This window comes from Stylophora pistillata, chromosome 1, assembly GCF_964205215.1.
Source record: "Stylophora pistillata chromosome 1, jaStyPist1.2, whole genome shotgun sequence".
Taxonomy (NCBI): domain Eukaryota; kingdom Metazoa; phylum Cnidaria; class Anthozoa; order Scleractinia; family Pocilloporidae; genus Stylophora; species Stylophora pistillata.
Genome location: NC_142519.1, coordinates 36,374,088 through 36,394,117, shown reverse-complemented (window position 1 = coordinate 36,394,117; position 20,030 = coordinate 36,374,088). Strand labels below are relative to the sequence as shown.

Below are 20,030 nucleotides of genomic sequence, written 5' to 3'. Positions count from 1 at the left end.
TCTGGTAAGAACAAGAGAGGAAGCACAGTAGCCTTACAGTTAGTGAGCTGGACTCCAGGTGGACAGGCAGGGGTCAATGAACTAGTGAATTCAGTGTAGAGCTCTTGGGCTAGTCCTCAGTACTTCAATGAACTATCAGGGAAGCCTAACAAAAATGCTGGGTTAACCTGGAAAGACAAGCATTACATCCTAGGCAGTACCGTAGCACTACTCCTTGTGGCTTCAAGGTACATAGAGCTCTGGCACCCCGTAGGCCATTCTGCCTGTGTCCAGACTTTACCTTTACAAGTACCTTTGGTCATTGCATTTAATCTAATGCATGTCATTGTTCAATCACCACTAGGAGATGGGAAAAAAAGGAGGAGTGAACCTTTGTTATTTTACAGAAAGACAGCTAGGTCACCAAACTAAATAAACTAGTGGCATCCGTAAAGGACTTTATAGTGCATTTGAAGACATTAATTTTTGTGGGAGATGAGGCTTCTGTTTGGAATCTCAAAATCTGGTTTTCCTGTAATTGTACACATTCTTCTAGGGAAGCTGTACTATGTAGAAGCAGGTGCAGCACCCTCAGCCCTCCAAACTGCAACATCAGTATCTACATTCTCTAACTTTTCTTTAGATATTTCCTTTCGTACTGATGTGAAGAATTTATTTAACAATCAAATCTTCTTATGTTGGAAATAATTTCCTCTATTTGCATGATCTTAATGATTATGCAACATTTCTGTATGAAGAAATTATATGCTAGGGTTGAGAGAATGTAGTGTTATATTATTTATAAAGAAAACACCTATCTGATAAGTTTTTATTCTCAACACCAGTACACTACTAAAGAATTGCTTCCAATTGAATTGTAAGAAAAGGTTTTTTTTTTAAATCCCTTCTAAGGATTAATGCTAGAATGGTTTCCTTTCCTGAACAAACCAATGCAAAGAGTCTGACCTGGGACATGGGTTTCTATGATTTCAATCTGAAGAGAGAGTGAAGCATCTCAAAAAGCTTGATGTCTAAAGCTCTACCCTGAACTACAATGGGATGGAATAGACTTATCCCAAGAACATGACACATGACATGCTTTACACCAGCAGAAGTCACTTAAGCCAGTTGAAATCTAGCCTGACCAGCTTGTGGAAATTGTTTGGTATAAATGTTCCTCTCAATTTCCTAATGTTTCGGTTCAAAACTCCATTGACTGTCAAAAGTGTGCTGTGCAAAAAATAAGTGCTTATGCTTGATATTACTATAGGCCGGTAGGCAATTGAAGTTAGCCAAAAGCTGAAGATAGTCATCAATGTTTGTTGTTGTGAACAAACAACAGCTATTTGGTGTTTCTAGTCAAAACTTCACTTACAATGCAATTGACTGAATGATGATCCCAGTCAGTATTGAAAGAGCATTCGTAGATTTTTTTGACTGGAAGGTGTAAGTTTCCTTCAGTTGCTTATGATGGCTCAGGATGCCTGACTTAATCAGGGGCATCGCTCCTGTAAAGTTTGTTTTACACTCCCCATTATTGTGTACTTGTATGGCGTATTGTACTGCTTTGAGTTTGTTGTCTTAACGGACATCCAGCTCTTGCTTTTCAGGGTTTGAAGGTAGTCCTGTTGGGTAATTAGCCGCAGGACCGGGAGCATTTTCTACAGTGTCTATACAACCTGGAGGAAGAGTTGAAGAGATCTTTTCCCCAGATGGTGTCAAAGCAAAGTTGTAGTTTGTTTCATTTTCCAGGCAAAAAGCTATCTTCTCGTCCAAATTTTCTTCAGTCACCCAGTTTTTGCTTTCCTCCTGACACAAACATGAAAAAATGCATATTATTAAAAACTGGATCATTGGATAATGCAATTCAAGACTTTTTATTGGCTTAGCCATTATGGTATACGAGCCAATATACCATAATCTACGAATATGGTATTGCGTACGCATCAGCTTAAAATCAAAAGGGAGCTAAAAAATCCGGTTTCTTCTTACAAAATAATTTCTTGGGGGCATTTTTAATAAAACAATTATTCCACTCGTGCTTGTTGGATATGAGATGATTATAGCTGACTCGGCACTGCACGCCTTGTTGGCTATCTATCATCTCATATCCAACGCGCGCTTGTGGAATAATTGTTAATTATGCAAGAAAATTAACTTCCTGTCAAAATGATAGTTAACTGTCACCCTCAAAGGGGCGAGTGTAATTTGCACATCTAAACCCTTAAACTTCCAAGATCTGATTGTTAATTCTCCCCTCTAGCTGCTACACATTTCCTTGTAAATTAGTAGTGAGAATTGTTATTATGCATATTATGTTTTGCCGTTGTTATTTTAAATCTGAAATATTTCACAGGAGTAGTTAATTTGACCTATGATTGGTCCAGGTGTTTCTTTTCCTTTTGTTATTCAAACTTTCTTTTTTTTAGGAATTAGCATATCAACCAGTGTATTTTGTTTTCTCTCTCTATTGTTGTAACGGTTTATTTGGATGCGAGCAGAATAAAAAGAAGCAGAAGTTTGTTTTAATCATGTAAAACTTCAAGAATTTGGCGTTGGATCAAGATAACACCTTCAACCTGATAAGTGTGAGTATCCTTAGCACTTATTTGCTGGATAATGGCAATTGGATATTGCTGGGAGAAGTTATGTGTTAATCACCTCTGGATGCTGAAGGCTTAATCTCATGGTTTTGAGTGCAAATCCTGTTGTGCTCCTTACTTACTTATGGGGAACCCATGATTTTTTAGCTCCAAAATATACCTGAGAGTATAGCTACAGCATGTCCAAATTTCAATATATGCAGCAAGAGGACCAACTCTTTTTGCTGTTCTTTGCTTGTTAGAGTTACTGTTGTTACCACTGTGTTAATGTAGGTCACCCACCTGAACACATAACTTTTTGGGCAAAATTACAAATTAAAATTAACTTATTAACAGTGGAATGAAATTATGTTATTTCACACTTAACATTTGTAAGCTTAACAAGGTTAACTTTTTCCAGGGCTTGACACTAACTCTTCAACTTACTATCCAAGTGACTACTGACATCTTAGATGTTACAACAATTTCATTTTGTTTACTAGCCAACCTGGTTGGTGGAAATAAAAAACCACTAGCCAAAACTGCATTTCTATCAGTCTGTGGCTAGTGGGCTACAGTTGTGTCAAGCCCTGCCTTTCATTCCCAAGATCTTATTAATTCTCCTTCCCCATCCAGGGCTCAACACTAACTTTTCAACTTACTGGTACTAGCCAAGTGGCTGGTTACATCTTAGATGTTACAACAATTTCAGATTGTTTACTAGCCAAACTGGCTAGTGGAAATCAAAAACCACTTGCCAAAACTGAATTTCTACTAGTCTGTGGCTAGTGGGCTACCATTAGTGTCGAGCCTTGCCATCTGCCATTAATTCCTACAGTGTCCCTTTGGAGAATTTTGTTTTGGATCAACTGCTAATTCCTTAATTGATCTTTTTCTTTACATTTGTCTGCTTGACATTTTATTGATATAATTGTAAGAGAAACTCTGTTTTGGTCAATCATGGGGGTTAAAGAGTCAATTCTCAGGTAGAAGTTGAATTTCACATTCATGCTACAGTAGGCATTTGCATTTATGTGATGTAGAATTCTTTACATCAGTCCCTAACTTTTACTTGTAACACAACTAGCAGGAACTTACAATCAGTTTTTTCACCAATTCAACTCTTTCCTGCCTCTGTTTTGCCTCCCATTCTCTCCTTAAACGTTCCTTTTCTTTCTTATGTTCTTCATCCTTTAGCTTTTTATTTTCAAGTCTTTTCTCTCTGCAATAAAGAAAAGAAAAACAATCAAACATTAACCATTTACCTTCCAGCAGTGATTAACATGCAACTTCTCCCTATACACCGAATGCAAATATGGCATCCAATTTGAATTGCCATTGTCCTGGATTCACTAGCCTCGTCTTCATGTGGAAACACAAAAGGATTATTACATGTGTGAGAGGCTAGTGAGTCCAGAACAATGGCAACTCAAATTGGACGCCATATTTGCATTCAGTCTATAGTATCGGACATTATCCAGCCAACAGGTAATGAGAATACTTTAACTTATCAGGTACAAGTTGTCATCTTGATCTCATGCAAAATTCTTGTAACTAATTTAGAAGGAAATTTATAGACGCAGCTACAGTGGAGAACTAAAAATCAACAGAGTGCCTCTAAAGCTTATTCCAGAACAATTGCACCAAAAAGACATTATCAACTAACCAACAGGAACTATCACTTTTAAAACTCTACAACATATATACATACATACCAACCCCTTCAGTGTTAGTGCCAGCAGAGACCAGATAGTTCAACTGAGGCACCTTAACCCTTTTATCCCTGACAGTGACCAGCATCTAATTAATTTTCTCCTTACAATATCACCCTTAGGTCATGAGAATAAAAGAAAATGATAAGCAACTAAAGAAGCTCTTGACTACAAGACAAATTCTCCTGGCCAGCACCTTAGGAAATGTATAGAGAACAGTATGGAGAATAATTATGCATACTGATGTAAGGGTGTAAAGAGTAAACCCTTTCATTTGTCAGTAATGAATTAGAACAAAGAGCTTTCAGTGATTGGAATGTAAGATTTGCCATGAGCTCACCATTGCCAAAGTCACAACAATAGGAGAGAGAATTACCTAAACATACCTTCTTGACACCAGTTGTGCAAACTTTAAGAATTGTCTCCCAAACTTTTTATCAGATCTCCAAATCATGTCAGTTTTTATGTAAAGTTTCAAGTCTTACATTCATGAAAGAGTCCTTCATTTTCTCAATTGCATCTTGCGTGATGGCCGCGTTTTTGGTTTTACCAAGGCGGTAGAACTCTGAACAAAGGTCGAAACCAAAAATACCTACCTCAGTTGTTTAACTCGTTCGTTCTCAAGATGGACACTTTCGATAATCCGGTCATGCATTTCCTCCTCAAGCTTTCGCAGCTCCTTCTTCTTAAGCATTTCTTGGTTTAGATTCATCTCTTCCTCTTTCCGTTTCAAAAGGAATTTCGCGGCAATTTTGTCCACTTCCATGTGATACAAAGCGTGTAGCTTTTTACCTTCGTCTCTTCTTCTCACCTTTTCCTCGTCCTCTTGCATTTTTGGCGCCGTGTTTACAGGCATATTATCATTTTTCACATCTTCTGTTGTAGCAGAACATTTTCTACACACCCTCAAGATGAAGTTTGGAGTGAAAAAGCGATAATGTACCCTTACTTGTAATAAATTCGAGGCCGTTCGCACAGTTAAACCGGTCGCCATTCTTGCAATCCAGCTCAGTAAGCTTGGTTGCCAAGGTCTCGTCCCAGGCAAACACGGTTATAAGCAGTCAAGGCTGTCCCGTAATCATGGAAATTTCAACTCCTCTTTATTTTTCGGCGATAAGCGCAGTTTCTGTTTACATAATCTATTATCTAACATTTGTCGTAAGAAAACCAAAGATAATTTCTAAGCCACAATCGTTTATCTACCGCTTAATCAAGCAACGTTGCCCATTTGCCAATGAGTTGTATTGGCCAACAATCTGGTGTTATGGGGGCAGGGCGCAAACTGTTGTAGGCGGTGTCTTCAAATCATGCCCTGAAGTGATTTACGAGACAGAGATACTTCGTACTCCCGATGGCGGAGAGATTGCCCTGGACTGGTGCAATACTAAAAACCCCAGCAATCCCCTCACTGTACTTATATTACCCGGTTTGACTGGTACAAGCCAACACAGTTACGTTCTTCAATTTGTCCTACACGTCACCGAGAAACTTGACTGCACTGTTGTTGTGCTTAATAACAGGGGTTTAGGTGGCCTACAGTTGAAAACGCCGCGGGTATGTTGTGCAGCAGACACAGAAGACCTGGAATTTGTTATTAGTCACCTGAAAAGTAAACAGCCTCGCCGTTGTGCAGTGGTTGCAGGAATATCTCTTGGTGGTATTATCCTTACGAACTTTTTATGCAAAATGGGAGAAGTAAAAAGTGATATCACAGATGACATTCTTGGAGCCGCTATAATCTCCACTCCATGGGATTTGTTCAAGTCCTCCAATTCTCTGGAGCAACCTTTGAATCGTCTTTTATTCAATCGCCATTTGACTAAATTATTGCAAAATGTTTTAAAAGAACACTTGTCTTCAGATCAATTTCAAGAAATGACGCTCAAGCTGCCTTATGATATCAATTCTGGGTTGAATTCAAGCACTGTAAGAGAATTTGATGATAGATTGATTGCACCAATGTCTGGGTTTAAAGATTGTAATGAGTATTACTCTGCAGCAACACTACATACTAAACCATTGTACAAGATTAATGTACCACTTTTGTGTTTGAATGCTGCTGATGACCCATTTGCTCCTGGAGAGTCAATTCCATTTGAATTACTCTCCAGGTGCCCTAATGTTGCAATGGTGTTGACAAAACATGGTGGACATGTGGGATTCACAGAGGGCCTGTTTCCACGTGGAGCAGGCTTGATGGAAAAGGTCCTTGTTCAATACACACAAGCTTTATTTGAGCAATGGTCACAGGGAAAATATGACAGCTCATCAACAAACCGAGTTTATGGAAAATGTTGTCATTTTATGGAAAAATCGTAAACATTTTGCCTGATTCACCCTTCAACTCTCAGAAGTGATTAGCAAATAAGTTCTCTTTTTAATATCCATACCTAATAAAAGCAGGTAATGAGAATACTCAAACTTATCAGGTATAAGTTGTCTCCTTGATCTAACACCGAATTTTCTTAACTGATCAGTAGGGAAGTATGTAGCAGCTTGTGGGGAGAACAGACGACAAAATGTTGGGATTTAAAGGGTCAATTTAAGGTTTAACAAAATTCTTGAACATGATTGGTTATCACCAGCCCGGCAGATTTGAGCACTAATAGTCTATGCCTCATGCTTGTAATTGGACAGTGCAGAGGACAGTTGACTGCAGGCATAATTTTATTAACAAATTGGACTTCCCCTTCTTGACTGTCTGGTTTTGTTAATCACTTGTACAATCACAAACCGAATTGGACTTCACTCAGTCCATTACCATTACTAATCAAGATGTTTATGAAATAGTATAATTTTGTTACTAATCCAGGAAAAACTACCAACATCCACCACAGCCCACCGGGCAGAGGTCAAATATTGAGTTTCTTTTGCAATATTTAAGAAAATGTCTAGAGAAACCTGTTATTGAAAGAGGTACCGGGTATAATTGATCCTGTTCTGGATATTGTACAGTTATGAAAATGTCTCTGTGATTTAAAGTAATCTGAATAAACAGTGTTTGTTCTCTATAATTTCTGCCAAAACACAGACAGCATGCAGGTGTCAAGCAAAGAGATGTAAAGCTTACTTTATATTATAAAATTCAAAATGTTTTGTTATGTCTTTAAAAGAAATTTTGTGAAATATCAAAAGTATGAATATAATTACAATTTAAAGTTTTTTGCTTGATGAGGATTACACTGTTGCCTTGTTTAATTTTTTTTTAGTTGCAAAACAACGTATAGTTTTCCAGAATTAGGTGACTCAATCTTGTTGATTGGCTTTTCTTTTGACCTCTAAACCCTTCAATTCCCACAAGGGACCAAGACAGAATTTCTCCCCACAACATCAATATGATATCAGGCAGACACTTGTTGAGAATACAGAAAAATATCAATCAGGGGATTATTTGTTGATCCAATACCAAATTGTATGAGAGAAAGTAAGGATAATTACTACTGAGATCTGGGAGTGAAAGGGTTCAGTCATGCAGCAAAAGAGGCTGAGGTCTAGAAGCAAGTTGAGTAAAGCTTTATCAGCCAGGTTAGCTTTAGCCAACATGAAAGGGAGTGTTAGGAAATATGGGCCTGAAAAAGATGATGCATGTGTTATTTTTTCATGCTTCTCCACTTGCATGTGGTCCTTTGATTGCAGTTGTCCTTTGATTGTATTGGTCCTTTGATTGCATTGGTCCTTTGATAGCCTCACCTTGTGCTTGCCTCCACTAGTCTGAAAATATGGCCAAAAATGGACACCTGTCCCTCAAGCTTGAGCCAAGTAGCACAGAATAGCGCAGGCAGATCTTATCTTAAAAAGCATATGGAAGAAGCAACTAGGAGAATGCCAGTTTGTTGCAGATAGCCTGATCCAGTGACTTGTCAGACTTTTTTCTCATAGTTTTCAGACACTGGCTAATCCAAACCTTGAGCTAAGGTGGGATGGGGGGTGGGGGCAGTTTTGTGTATGTATGTACTCCCTGCTGCCTTTTCTTCCCCACAATAAGGACCCTTCCCCTAGAATCCACCACTGTTAGATACTCATTTACACTTCTAGGAGTAGTAGCACTAGAAGCACAAATAGAATTATCAAGTGTTCTGGCTGGCCATGAACACATCCAAACTTGGAAAAGAGGTATATTTGTCTCCCTTATACCCTCTGTATTTTCTAAATGGCTGACAGGCCATCTCCCAAGACCCAACTACTTATTTTTAAGTGCTTAACTCATTGTCTTGGGCTACATTGATAGTAAAATATAACAAAAATACTTTGCACCCATTGAAAAAGTGTGCAGAAGATTACTTGGGTATTACGAATTATCTAGTCAGCCTTTATTATAATTTACAAATTTTTCCCATGTATCCTTTCACATCTTTCAACTGAAGCCTCACTGGTATTGGAGAGGCTTGGAAATATGTTTTTTAATTCTTTGATCGTGAAAGTCTCAAGTTGATCAGCTGACTCATTGTACTGTCAACCTACATATGCACTTTGGGCTCTGTAATTAATTTTGAAAAATCTTTTCTTTTGATGTTTTTTTTTTTTTTGAAACAGTCTAACGGTATGAGGTAACTTAAAAAATGCCTCTGAAAATGCTTCTGAAAATGAAATAAACTGAAATAAAACAGAAGATGAATTAAAAAATTGGAACAGAATATATAATCCGCTGGTGTAAAAGACACAAAAAGTCCTTCTTCCCCACTTATCCCACGGTCAGCGGTATAACTTTGGGAACGCATTTGACGTCATCATCAAGACGATTTGATGCCGAAGACGCCATTTTTGTTGCGGCGTAGGGATTTATTTCAATCCGTCTCCATCGTCGCTTCATTGTTAGATAAATGACTTGATTTCTTATTTTCGAGTCGCCAATAAAATACTCTTAACCAAAATGTGGAAAATACGCGAATTACAGGACAAAGTGTAAGTTTTTGCCTGATGGTTTATCGGCGTAATATGTAGATACTATATATCAGTGACCATATTTGAAGAAGATAGTCAAGGTAATGGATTTTTATTTTTTATACAGCACGAATGTAGTTATGAATTACACTGAAATTGAAGCCAAAGTAAGGGAAGCCACAAATGACGATAGTTGGGGTCCTCACGGAACTGTAATGGCGGAGATTGCAAGGTACACTTTTACGTACGAACACTTTCCAGAGGTCATGTCCATGTTATGGAAAAGAATGTTACACGAAAACAAGAAGAACTGGCGGAGAATTTACAAGGTTTGACCATGTTAATCATGTTTTGCATTTGAATTGGTTTGTTTACTTGGTTCACTATAAAGGAATTTCTGGCACTGTTTTAACAGGCTTTGCTGCTTCTTACGTATCTGGTGAAGAACGGATCTGAGCGAGTGGTAACCAATACGAGAGACCACATTTACGATTTAAGACAGCTAGAAAACTTCAATCACACCGACGAATTTGGGAGAGATCAAGGAATTAACAGTACGTGAAATATTATCATGAAACCGCTTACGATTTCTTTCGAATCAAGTAATATTACTAATAATGTTAGGTATTAATGTGTGTGTATTGGTAATCGATAAGTGTTCAAATATCCAACAACTCTAACAGTCGATTCACATTTGATTGTCAATTAATTAAGGAAGGTAGAAATTTTAAAGTGAATATGTAGTTGGCCCAGTGCTTTATTTTTGGCGTTTTGGGCGAAATGTATTGCCCTAGATTTTACACTACTGTCAAATATCTGCTTGTTACCAGAATGTTTTGACTGACATACTGCCAGTCGCAACACTGTCGCAAGGTCTGCTATTAACTTATACTTTTTGATTGTTTGATAGCAGTGGTACCTTGTGATCTTAGATTTTTCAACTGGTATCTATTGTTCCCTTTTTAAGGTCTTCTGTCTTATCAATTGTTGTATGCAAAGCTTTCTTTTCCGCTATAAGAAGTCTTGATTTTCTTAGGAAACCCACATTTCCTTAGAGGATGCAGCTATTGTTGAAAGCACTTCATTAACTGTGAAAACTTTATTAAAGGATGGATCATGGTTTGACTTTATCCAGGCAATAGAAATTTAAGTTTCTTTTATGTCCTATACAGATTTCATCTTTGCTACTGGTAGTATACTTTGAGAGTAACAAGTCCTGGTTCTGTTTCACACACACATTTTCATTAAAACTAAGTATCACCTATTTTTAAATGATATTTCCTACATCACAAATTTATAAGGGAAAATTTTAAATCTCTCTTCTTGTTTGAGAGGTTTCAGGGAAATCTTGAGGTTTTCCCAAAATGAAAGAAAAGATTCTTAGATCACTTTTATTTCAGGAGGTAATTTATGCCTTGCATTGGTTCATAAATTCCTGAATAACACACACCTTTCTGTAAACTTAACCTACTATACATTAATTTTGGCACTATTAATAATTTATGCCTTGCATTGGTTCATAAATTCCTGAATAACACACACCTTTCTGTAAACTTAACATACTATACATTAATTTTGGCACTATTAAATCATGCAGCATCTTTACACCCTTTGCCACCCTCTTCCATTTTTGTTATAATGTAACTCTCTTCAGTAGAAACCAGCAAGGGGATTAAAAAAATGTGGTAATCATAAAAAGTAGTAAATGTGTTTTTAATCATCAGCACTGACTTTAGTCTAACCTTTGCCTGAATATATTCTACCATGCTTAATAGGAAATTGTAGGAAGGACATCAATGAACTGTTTCATTTATTATTAATTTAGTTCGACACAAAGTAAAAGACCTTGTTGAGTTAGTGCAAGATGACGAAAGATTGAAGCAAGAACGGAAGAGGGCCAAGAAAAATCGTGACAAGTACAAAGGAGTTTCTAATGATGACTATACAAGATCATATAGTAAGTAAATTAAGATTTCTATTCACTGAGTCACTGCCACCGTACATAAACAAAACAAATGATTATATTAAATTGTATGGGGTATATGATTTGTGTAGGTTAACATCTTTTGCAAAGCTGTCTATAAGGGGTGGTAGCTGGCTGAAACTGCTGCTAAACCTGCCATCTTTAGCTGGCTACTTTCACCTTGTTATTCCATGAATGCTGGTGGAAAATTCTATGATTTTCAGTTCTGAATTATAAGTGTACAATTAAAATTTTGCAGTTAGAAGGTTAGCTGTTTGAAGTAATTTAACATTCAGAATTTACACAAAGTTTTGTGCAAACTTTTTGAGCCCCAGGCACATTAGATCTTTCAAGTTCCTTCTCCTGTATGTAATCTTACAAAACAACCTAGTGTCTACAATGACTTGGCCACCTTATATTTTCTACAATAACTTGTCTACAATAACTTGGCCACCTTATATTTTCACTCTACTTTCAAATTTGTTGACAGCACTGTGTTTTTGGTTTGAAGAATTGAAAGAACAAGGAAGAACTTTTTAATTAACACATTGATACCTGGACCGCCTGTAACCATCCGAACTGCATGATTGGCTCGCGCGAGAACGCTTTTTCCGCTACCTCCCCTAGTAAGCAGAGTTTTGTCCCCAAACTTCCTTTCTGGTTTGGAGATCAATAAACCAATAGGAATCCATCGTTTGCACATATATTTTGATGGCTTTAGGGGGTTCTAGAGGGGCATTATTCTATGCGTCCTCACTAAATGATCAAATTTGAAAATAATGGCGTCCGTGCGGCCAACCCTGAAAATTTTCAGGTCAGAGGTTTTTGTTCATTTGCAATCAAGTTAGACCTTGTGGAACTCAGAATGTAAAGTAGCAATACTATAGAATACTCTGCTCGGAAAATAATGGATATCAAGGTCTTAAAGGTGACAGAATAAGCTCTCTAATCAAGGACACTACGATTCTCTAAGGCGATGCGAATTATGGACGTAAAGTGAAAAGCGAACTTTCAGACTTCAAGCAGGGCCTAGCGACAATTTGACGATTTGATGGCCCAGTAAATATTATGTTGGAGTAACAATGTGTTCAAAAAGTATTGTTTAATTTAGAAGATTTTGTGTTAATTCGAAGTTTTTTCAGAATTTTCAACATAACGCTGTGCAATTTCTGGCCATGAAGGCAGGTAAACAATGATCTAAGCATGATGAGTTTTACCGCGTGGGCTTTGTACACATAAGAAATTCGTACGTTTTTTGCTTATAACAGCAAATCAAAAACTGTTTTGAATAAATCTGACATCCCAAGATATTTTTTGGCCATTTTAGTCTTGCTTCCTATTGATAGATTCCGTGGAACTTGAGATCTCTTCACTCACGGACAAATTTGCATATTCCCTTTTGAAATATGATCCACATGCCCATTTTCACACATGTGGAAATATTTAGCGATTTTTATCTTTCATCTTGATTTTTGAGTTAAAACGTAATATGCACGTATCGCTTTTTTCGCTGGAAATAAGTTCTTTAATTAGTCCTCTTTCACTGGAGCTTGTTTTTTGGAAAAGCTGATTTTTAAAAATTTACTGCGCATTGTGTTTGCCTTCTTGGTTTCTCCAAAATTTTGACTTTTCGTCAGCACGTGTTACACGTAAGTGTCAATGGGTTAAGAGTTGATCTTTCAGAATCAACTTTGGTAAAAATAGCTTGTGACATGTGACAGGCACAAGTCCAGTATAATAAACTGCATGAAGTAAAATCTGCCTTGTGTTTTGAAATTTGCATTAACTGATGTAAAATGTGTAAAATATCAGGTTGAAAGTAGGTGACTAAGAACATCAAGAGAACATTTGAATCACCTCCCTCAAAGGAATTTCTTATTAGAGCTGCTATGGGGTATTTTACTCTTGTTTCTGGTAATTCCTTCTTTTGTGCAATGAATGTCTCTGAATGAATTAGCGGCTATTGTTGTGGGTTTGTTAGTTTCTTGTTAACCCTTAAAAATCCCGTGAGTGACCAAAACAGATACCAACACATTATAACTCAGCTAAGTGATGAGAACAGAGAAAAATGTCAAAGTTATCCAAACTAACATTGTAAGAATTGTGTAGCAGGCAGAAGGGTGAGTTACCTGTATGAGAACTTGAGAGTGGAAGGATTGATGATTTGTTTGTCATATCACAGGTGATCGTTATGATTCTGAACCTCGGGGCACAGACCAATTTGATGAATTTAACGGAAGAACAACACGCAAAAGTAGAATCAGAGAATGGAGGGAAAGAGCTGGGTCATATGGAGAGTACAAAGACAAAGACAGGTAAGATGACAAATTTTATGCATGTTTGTTGCTTAATAAGAAAGAGGTGTTAGAGGTATGTTTGAATTATAGTTTGCTTGTCCCATTTGACAAAAGCAACATACTTAACTGAAGGAGAGAAACTGGCCCACAGGCTGGCAAGTAATCAAAGTTGCTGGCCAGAAAACAGTTTAGGAAGAGATCCACTCACTGTTTTTAAAGGGATTATGACAGAAATTGCACGAGCAAGCCTGAAATATGAGATGACTCCTTTATCGTAAAGGGTGAAGCAGGTGTTTGTAATGTGGATAGTTCTGTGTGATACAAGGAAAGGTTCAACAAAATGTTTTATTAAATCTATACTGCATTTTAACTGGATTTTAAAGAACCTTTTTCATGGGGTATTAAAATCCTCACACCAGGAGAGTACATGGCCTAACAAGTATGTTGTAACTTTTTTTTTTGGTAATGGATCTTGAATTTTTATATTTATTACTTATGTTTATGTGACTGGAGGTAAAGCAAGTACCTGTGGCCATGAAGTGATCTTTCTGTAGAATAGCATTTTCGCCATTAAAATAACACTCGAAGATTGCATTTTGGAGCCAAGTACAATCCAAGTTATTTTTGTTATGGTATTAATTTTCAGCCTCCATTTTGAAGCAGGTTTTTTTTTTTCTTTTTCTTATTAGAAAAACTGTCTAAAATTTACCCTTGTGTACCCTTTTCCACAGTGAGGAAGAGGAAGCAGAGGAAGCAGAGGAAGAAAAAGACAAAAACAGCACAAGCAGTCCAGATTCTTCCCAAAATCCAACCCCAAAGCTACAGTCTAAACCTTCAAGGACTATTGATCTTGGGGCTGCAGCAAATTTTGGAAAACTAGATATAACAAAGAACAAATCTGAAAAACCAGTCCAAAGTGCAGCTCAGTCTACAGTGTCTTCCAGTCGTGCAGACTTGGTAGACTTATTCTCTGGGCCTTCTGGCACAACGCTTACATCACAACCCTTCCAGGCTCCTCCCGCCTCGGTTGTGCCATCATCAAATGATGATAGTTTTTTTGCAGACTTTGCTTCTGCTCCTGCCGAGGGAGGAACCATCAGAGGATCAGAAAATGTGAATTTCAGCAATGGTGAGGGCGGGATTTTTCTTCCTTTTAGAGCCTCGATAATGAAATACATCAATAAATTTGGATCCTCTGTTGTGTATTTTCTTGAAGTACTTCTTAGAGTAGTAATACCTAAAAATAGGGTTGCATTTGCTACTTTTGCAGTGAGAGCAATTTGATTTTCTGTTTATAAACTGCTGCTGTACTATTTGCTTCTCTCAAATTCTTACATTTTCTTTGAAGATGTTGATTTTAAGTTTTAAGCGTGGTATATGACATTGTTTTTGCATTTGATAATCAAGTGTATCAATGGCAGTTTGAAAATATTGACCAGATGGACTCTTTTCTGCAGGTACTCCAGAAACAAGTGATGACTTTGGTGATTTTGCAGCTTTCCGTACTGGAAGTCCTCCCCAGAGCAATTTGTCCGATGATGCATTTTTTTCTGGTTTTGAGAGTAATACTACACCTCAGTCTAATCAGGTGAAGTTGAGAATTTTTTTTTCCTTTTTGCTCCTCTAAGAAGCATAAGCTACCCAAAGTACTCCTTTATTTATAATTATCTTGGGATTTTATAACTCTCTTGTTCACTTTTAACCCTGTCTTCCACTCTTGGGGTGCACCTAATCTCCTTTGGTTTTTTTGGCCTCCATTCCTCTCTCTTCCTTCAGAGGTTTCTGCAAGGAGGCTTTTTTTGTTACTTTGTGTCACAATTCTCATGCAGTAAGGCTATTCCATTTTCCATTCTTTCTTCACATTTGAGTAACATTCATTTCAATTCTACACATGGATATGGTAGCGAATGTTTGATGTGTTACCTATGGAACAGGGAGTGAGGCAAAAGTGATTTGTTTAATCACTGAATATGTGCTGCCAACTGCCTTGTCTGAAAGATTAGCATGCAATGTTGTGACAGTTGTCCTTAAGTTTTGTACTCATTTGTCAAGTACCCTTGAAAAGAAAGCAATTGTCCCTAATTTTTTAACATTTCTAATGCAGAGTTTTTTAAATGTGGGCCTTACCTTTTAAGGTAATTACAGAAAAGTTTGCAAGCAAACAGTTCCATTCTTCTTCAACTTTGTAGGAGTAAAATGAGTGTAAATCAGTAATGCTTTATCATACAAATATCCCAAAAAATCTGTTTATTGCATTTTAACTCTTTCAGCCAAATCATCTGTAATTTTTAATTGTGCCAACAGTTTGGCTGGTCAACAGTCAACATAGCAATTGATTATTGGCTTAAATCTCGAAATGTCGCAGCTGACCACTTGGACTAAAATGAAATGCTTTTAGTCGCTAGTGGTATCGGACTGTCCCCTTTCAAAAGACATTTAAAAAAATACTTTTTCTCTTATATTTTTTTTTTCCTCACCACAGATTACAGTGAGCCAGTCAGTTCCTCAAAATGCAAGTCAGTTTTTCTCTGCTCCCCAATCTCAGTCAGTAGTGAATCCCCCTCTTCAGCCACAAAGCACTGTGCTTCCAGGGCTACATCCTCAATTGGGTCCTCTGACTCAACCTGGGTTGCAGCCTCAACCAGGGCTACTGTCTCAAACCTCACTACAGCCGCAACCATCACTACAGTCACAACCTGGGCTACAGCCCCAAGCTTCTCTACAGCCTCAACCTGTGCATTCTGCCTTAATGAATAACCAATTTGTTTCTGGAGCAATGCAGGGCCAGATACCAAACACCCAGCTTTTTGTTCAACCTCAACCAAGTCAACAACCAATGCTGATAAAACCACAGACTATGACCCCATCAAAGCCATTATTACCCAGTGGAAAATCATCTTCAAGTGTGATGGCAGAGGGCACACCTTTACGTCAGGTAAGCTATTGATAATATCTGTAACCTACTGTAATCTCTGGCCAATTGTCTGCAGATATGTGTGTTATAGAGAGAGAGAGAGAGAGAGAGAGAGAGAGAGAGAGAGAGAGAGGGAGGATTGATAAGTTGTACATCAGGTTTATTTGCTTAAAAAATACTGCCAGCTGGTAAAACGAAATATATTCACAAAAAATGGCAACAAAGGTAGGGATGTTCTTGCAACTCATGAAAGTGTTAATGTACCTGAGGGCAGTAATAGGCAAATCCAGACCACACTAAGAACCAATCAGATTGCAGGATTTCTGTGCCCTCTGAGAGGAAAAAAAAAAACCTATCAGTAAAGCCTGTTTCACTTTTGTGAGATAAGCACAAGCATAGTGGTATTACTAGAGGTTGATAGGAAACATTGGTACTAATGATGATGCACAATTAGTGTGCACTTCAGATGAATATGTTGTGGCCAATTTTAAAAATAATTATCTTTGGTGGGGGTTGTAGGTTGCTAAATTAAACACTAATCTGCCTTTTGTCCAGAGCATGATAGTTATGCTTTTTTCTTTTGTGTTATTTACAGAAGGCGGTGAAATCAACAACATGGTCAAACAGTCCAGTTGACATTAGTCTAGACAATTTAAGCCCCATGAGCCATAAGGACAAACCAGCTCAGCCAAGCATGAATGAGTTGTATTCAAACCAACAGCAGGTTCCATCAGCAGCAATGGGCTCCTATAACATGCCACAGCAGGGTATGTACCCCATGGGGATGCCATCAGTGAACACAAATTACCCTGTCATGGGCATGGCAGCACCACAGATAAACATGGTGGGTCCAAACATGAGTCAGATGGCAGTGTCATCTAATGTGCCCATGATGCCAATGACAAACAGAGCAATGGGAATGATGCAGCCAAGACCAATGGGACAAATGCCAAGCTTTGGCACTAGTGGTTATTCAACTTACAAAGGTGTCAGTTGATGTTAAAGGCTTTGGACAGAGTGCATTAACAGCTAAGCTAGTGCATCCAAATAAGGTTGTACTGTTGGACTAAAATTCCCATCTAGCGAGAAATACACCATTAAATAGTGCAAAATTAAAATTTAATCAAATTAAATTCATCATTGGCTGGGCCAAATTGAGATAAGGTGAGACGTTGTGAAGGAGGTTGAAGACCAAGGTTGATTTTCCCTATTACTTGAATTTTTTTGCAACTCTTTGTTTTCATGATTACCAAAATAACTAGAACTGTAAATGACAGTCATGTGAAACGCAGTGTCACCTTCTTAAAATGCATGTATGACCAAAATTTTGTGGCCTTAATTCCTCCAGATATTCATGAAATAACCAATAGGTGATATGTATAACATAACTTCAAGGGAAAAATACCATGATGATGGCATTATGTACCATTTAAAAGTATCATAAACAAAATATTTTTCTTGTTGTTACTGTTGAAATCGTTAACTATTATTTTGGAGAAAAATTGCAAAATTCGTTGGAAATGGGGGAATAATCTTGACAAAATCACCTGATAGAGGTGTTATGAATACAGTGCAAGAGACTTCAGAATTCTTTCCCACACACAAACACACACACACACACACACACACGCACAAGTGTAAAACAACATTCTTGAAAATTTCTTGTAATAAGGTGGTACAGAAGATGCTAAACAGCCATATAGATAGACTAGTTCTTGTTGAAGACTTTACTAAAAGGATAGTGGGTTTCGATTGATTTTTGTTAATTTGGGAGAGAAGAAATTCCACAATTATATCATGTTGAATCAATCTTACATTTTATCAGTCCTCTACATAGATACTGGCTCGAAAGGTCACTCAATCTTATTGTTATATACTGGGTAATCACTCACAACGTGTCCATGCTTAGGATTAATGAAATGCTAATGACTTTGATATTAAGGCAGGTTGTGAACTACAAAGAATTTGATTTTTTTTTTCTTTTTACAAGAAAGAACCAGTTGGACAACTTAAAAACAACAAGAGAGGCACAGTGTATGATTTAGAAGTATTCCTTTTTAAGTCACCTACCTTTGCTGCATGATGTACATTGCAGTTTTGACTTAAATGTCTGCCCTAAGGGTGAAAATGATTTTTTGTTTTGTTTTGTTTTGAGTTTTCTTAACAAACTGTATTGAAGTCACAATTTGTTTCCTACACATACGAGTCTACTAAACCACATTGGTGTCCATCACTGAGAATGCTAACATTACTTTTGGTAATTTCTGGTTGCCATCCGAACTTGAATTACATTACACACAATTATCCGGCCTATTTATCATAGCTAAAATTGACTATGTTATTAGAGACATCAAAAATGCATTTAAAATGCAATCTTAAAAGGGGCAAGAGTAGTTAAAGCAGAACATTTGCTTTCTACAGAGTGATTAGGTTAGAAGGACATTGATGTAACAAATTGTTAATTTTTATTATCCTCAAATTTACAATGTAAATGTTTTTAATTATCTACATCTTTGCCAACTAAAAAAAAATGAACTAGCCTGATGATTTTGTTGCATGCACAAATAAGATATATTAAGAGAGGAAAAAATTGTCAAGCTGAGGTTTGAGTTTTACGAATGTATTCTGTGATGTAACTTTCTCCAGATTTGCTCATCTTTGCACCTTTTCAGTTGTGTAATTATGAGTGTCTTTATGATCTTCAGGGCATGGTAGAAACACTTTAAATACCTCCATGATCTGTTTGTGAAATTTTCTAGCTGGTATCTCTGACAGCAATGCTGAGGAGATATTTAATTTCAAAATTAATTTTAAGAATATATTTGCAAACTAAAAAGCTGTCTTGTTTAGAGAATAATCAAGAAATCTGCAGTAAAGATAAACAATAGGTTCTCAAAGATCCTGTCAGGGAATGGGAAGGGCAGTTTTTATTTTTGAATTAAAAAAACTTGTGAAACATTACCTTAATAAAATTAAAGTGCCAAGGGAGGAACAAAATCTATTCACAAATTAATGCTCATTTACAGGACATTTACATTAAATAGGCTGGAGTGATTTTGCCTTAAAAATATGACATCTCCTTTTGAAAGGGTTTGGCATGCTAACAGTAAAGTCAAATTTTCAATTTTACTTCAAAAGTAAGATTGTTTTACAATGACTGTATTGCTAAATGTAGCTGTAACTGAGGTGACAAGCATTCGTACTGCAAAGTTATTCTTCCCTGAAACAATTTTTTCTCTGGTGATGTCATATCATCTCTTTGGCATGTGCTATGATGCCGTTTATTTTAAAGAAAGGTTTGAATGGTTTTCTCAGATCTCTCTAGTGTCTAAACAAACTAAAATTCAGGATAACAGTCATCAGGCCCCTAAATCCCAGAATTCAAATGTTTATCAGGTGTTTCTCTTCATTAGAGATACATGTTATGGTTAACTACTAAATCTATTAAATAGCCATTTTAGCAGTTATAATTAATATACCTTCCTACTTATACTCATTTGACAAAGATTTTGTATTACAAAATGTAAATAGAAAAAAAATGTAAAATAAATCTCTTTTCATGAAAGGGTAATCTTGCTGGAACACTCTTAAACTAGCCCCAAAATTTTCTCTATTTTTATGTTAGATTCTAAGGCTTGATGGAGGTGGAATAAAACTTTTTGTTAATTTCTGATGTGAACTCTTTTTTACGCTGTACAATCA

General features: G+C 36.9%; 2 protein-coding genes and 1 pseudogene across 2 annotated transcripts; 2 read left to right on the top strand and 1 right to left on the bottom strand.

Moving 5' to 3' along the window:
• Positions 1-1,421: 1,421 nt before the first annotated feature.
• Positions 1,422-5,294, bottom strand: LOC111336018 (uncharacterized). The gene is made up of 3 exons (XM_022942035.2): positions 4,870-5,294; positions 3,660-3,783; positions 1,422-1,788 (listed from the first exon to the last, which is right to left on the bottom strand). The coding sequence occupies exons 1-3, from the start codon at positions 5,265-5,267 to the stop codon at positions 1,561-1,563; spliced, it is 750 nt and encodes a 249-aa protein (XP_022797770.1). The 5' UTR covers positions 5,268-5,294; the 3' UTR covers positions 1,422-1,560.
• Positions 5,295-5,353: 59 nt separating this feature from the next.
• LOC111336006 (phospholipase ABHD3 pseudogene) lies at positions 5,354-6,592 on the top strand (annotated as a pseudogene).
• Positions 6,593-8,990: 2,398 nt separating this feature from the next.
• Positions 8,991-19,998, top strand: LOC111336004 (clathrin interactor 1). Its single transcript, XM_022942018.2, has 9 exons — positions 8,991-9,175; positions 9,282-9,483; positions 9,570-9,708; positions 10,980-11,111; positions 13,300-13,432; positions 14,146-14,543; positions 14,872-15,002; positions 15,897-16,349; positions 16,924-19,998. Exons 1-9 carry the CDS (start codon positions 9,144-9,146, stop codon positions 17,323-17,325), a joined length of 2,022 nt encoding a protein of 673 aa, XP_022797753.2. The 5' UTR covers positions 8,991-9,143; the 3' UTR covers positions 17,326-19,998.
• Positions 19,999-20,030: the final 32 nt, after the last annotated feature.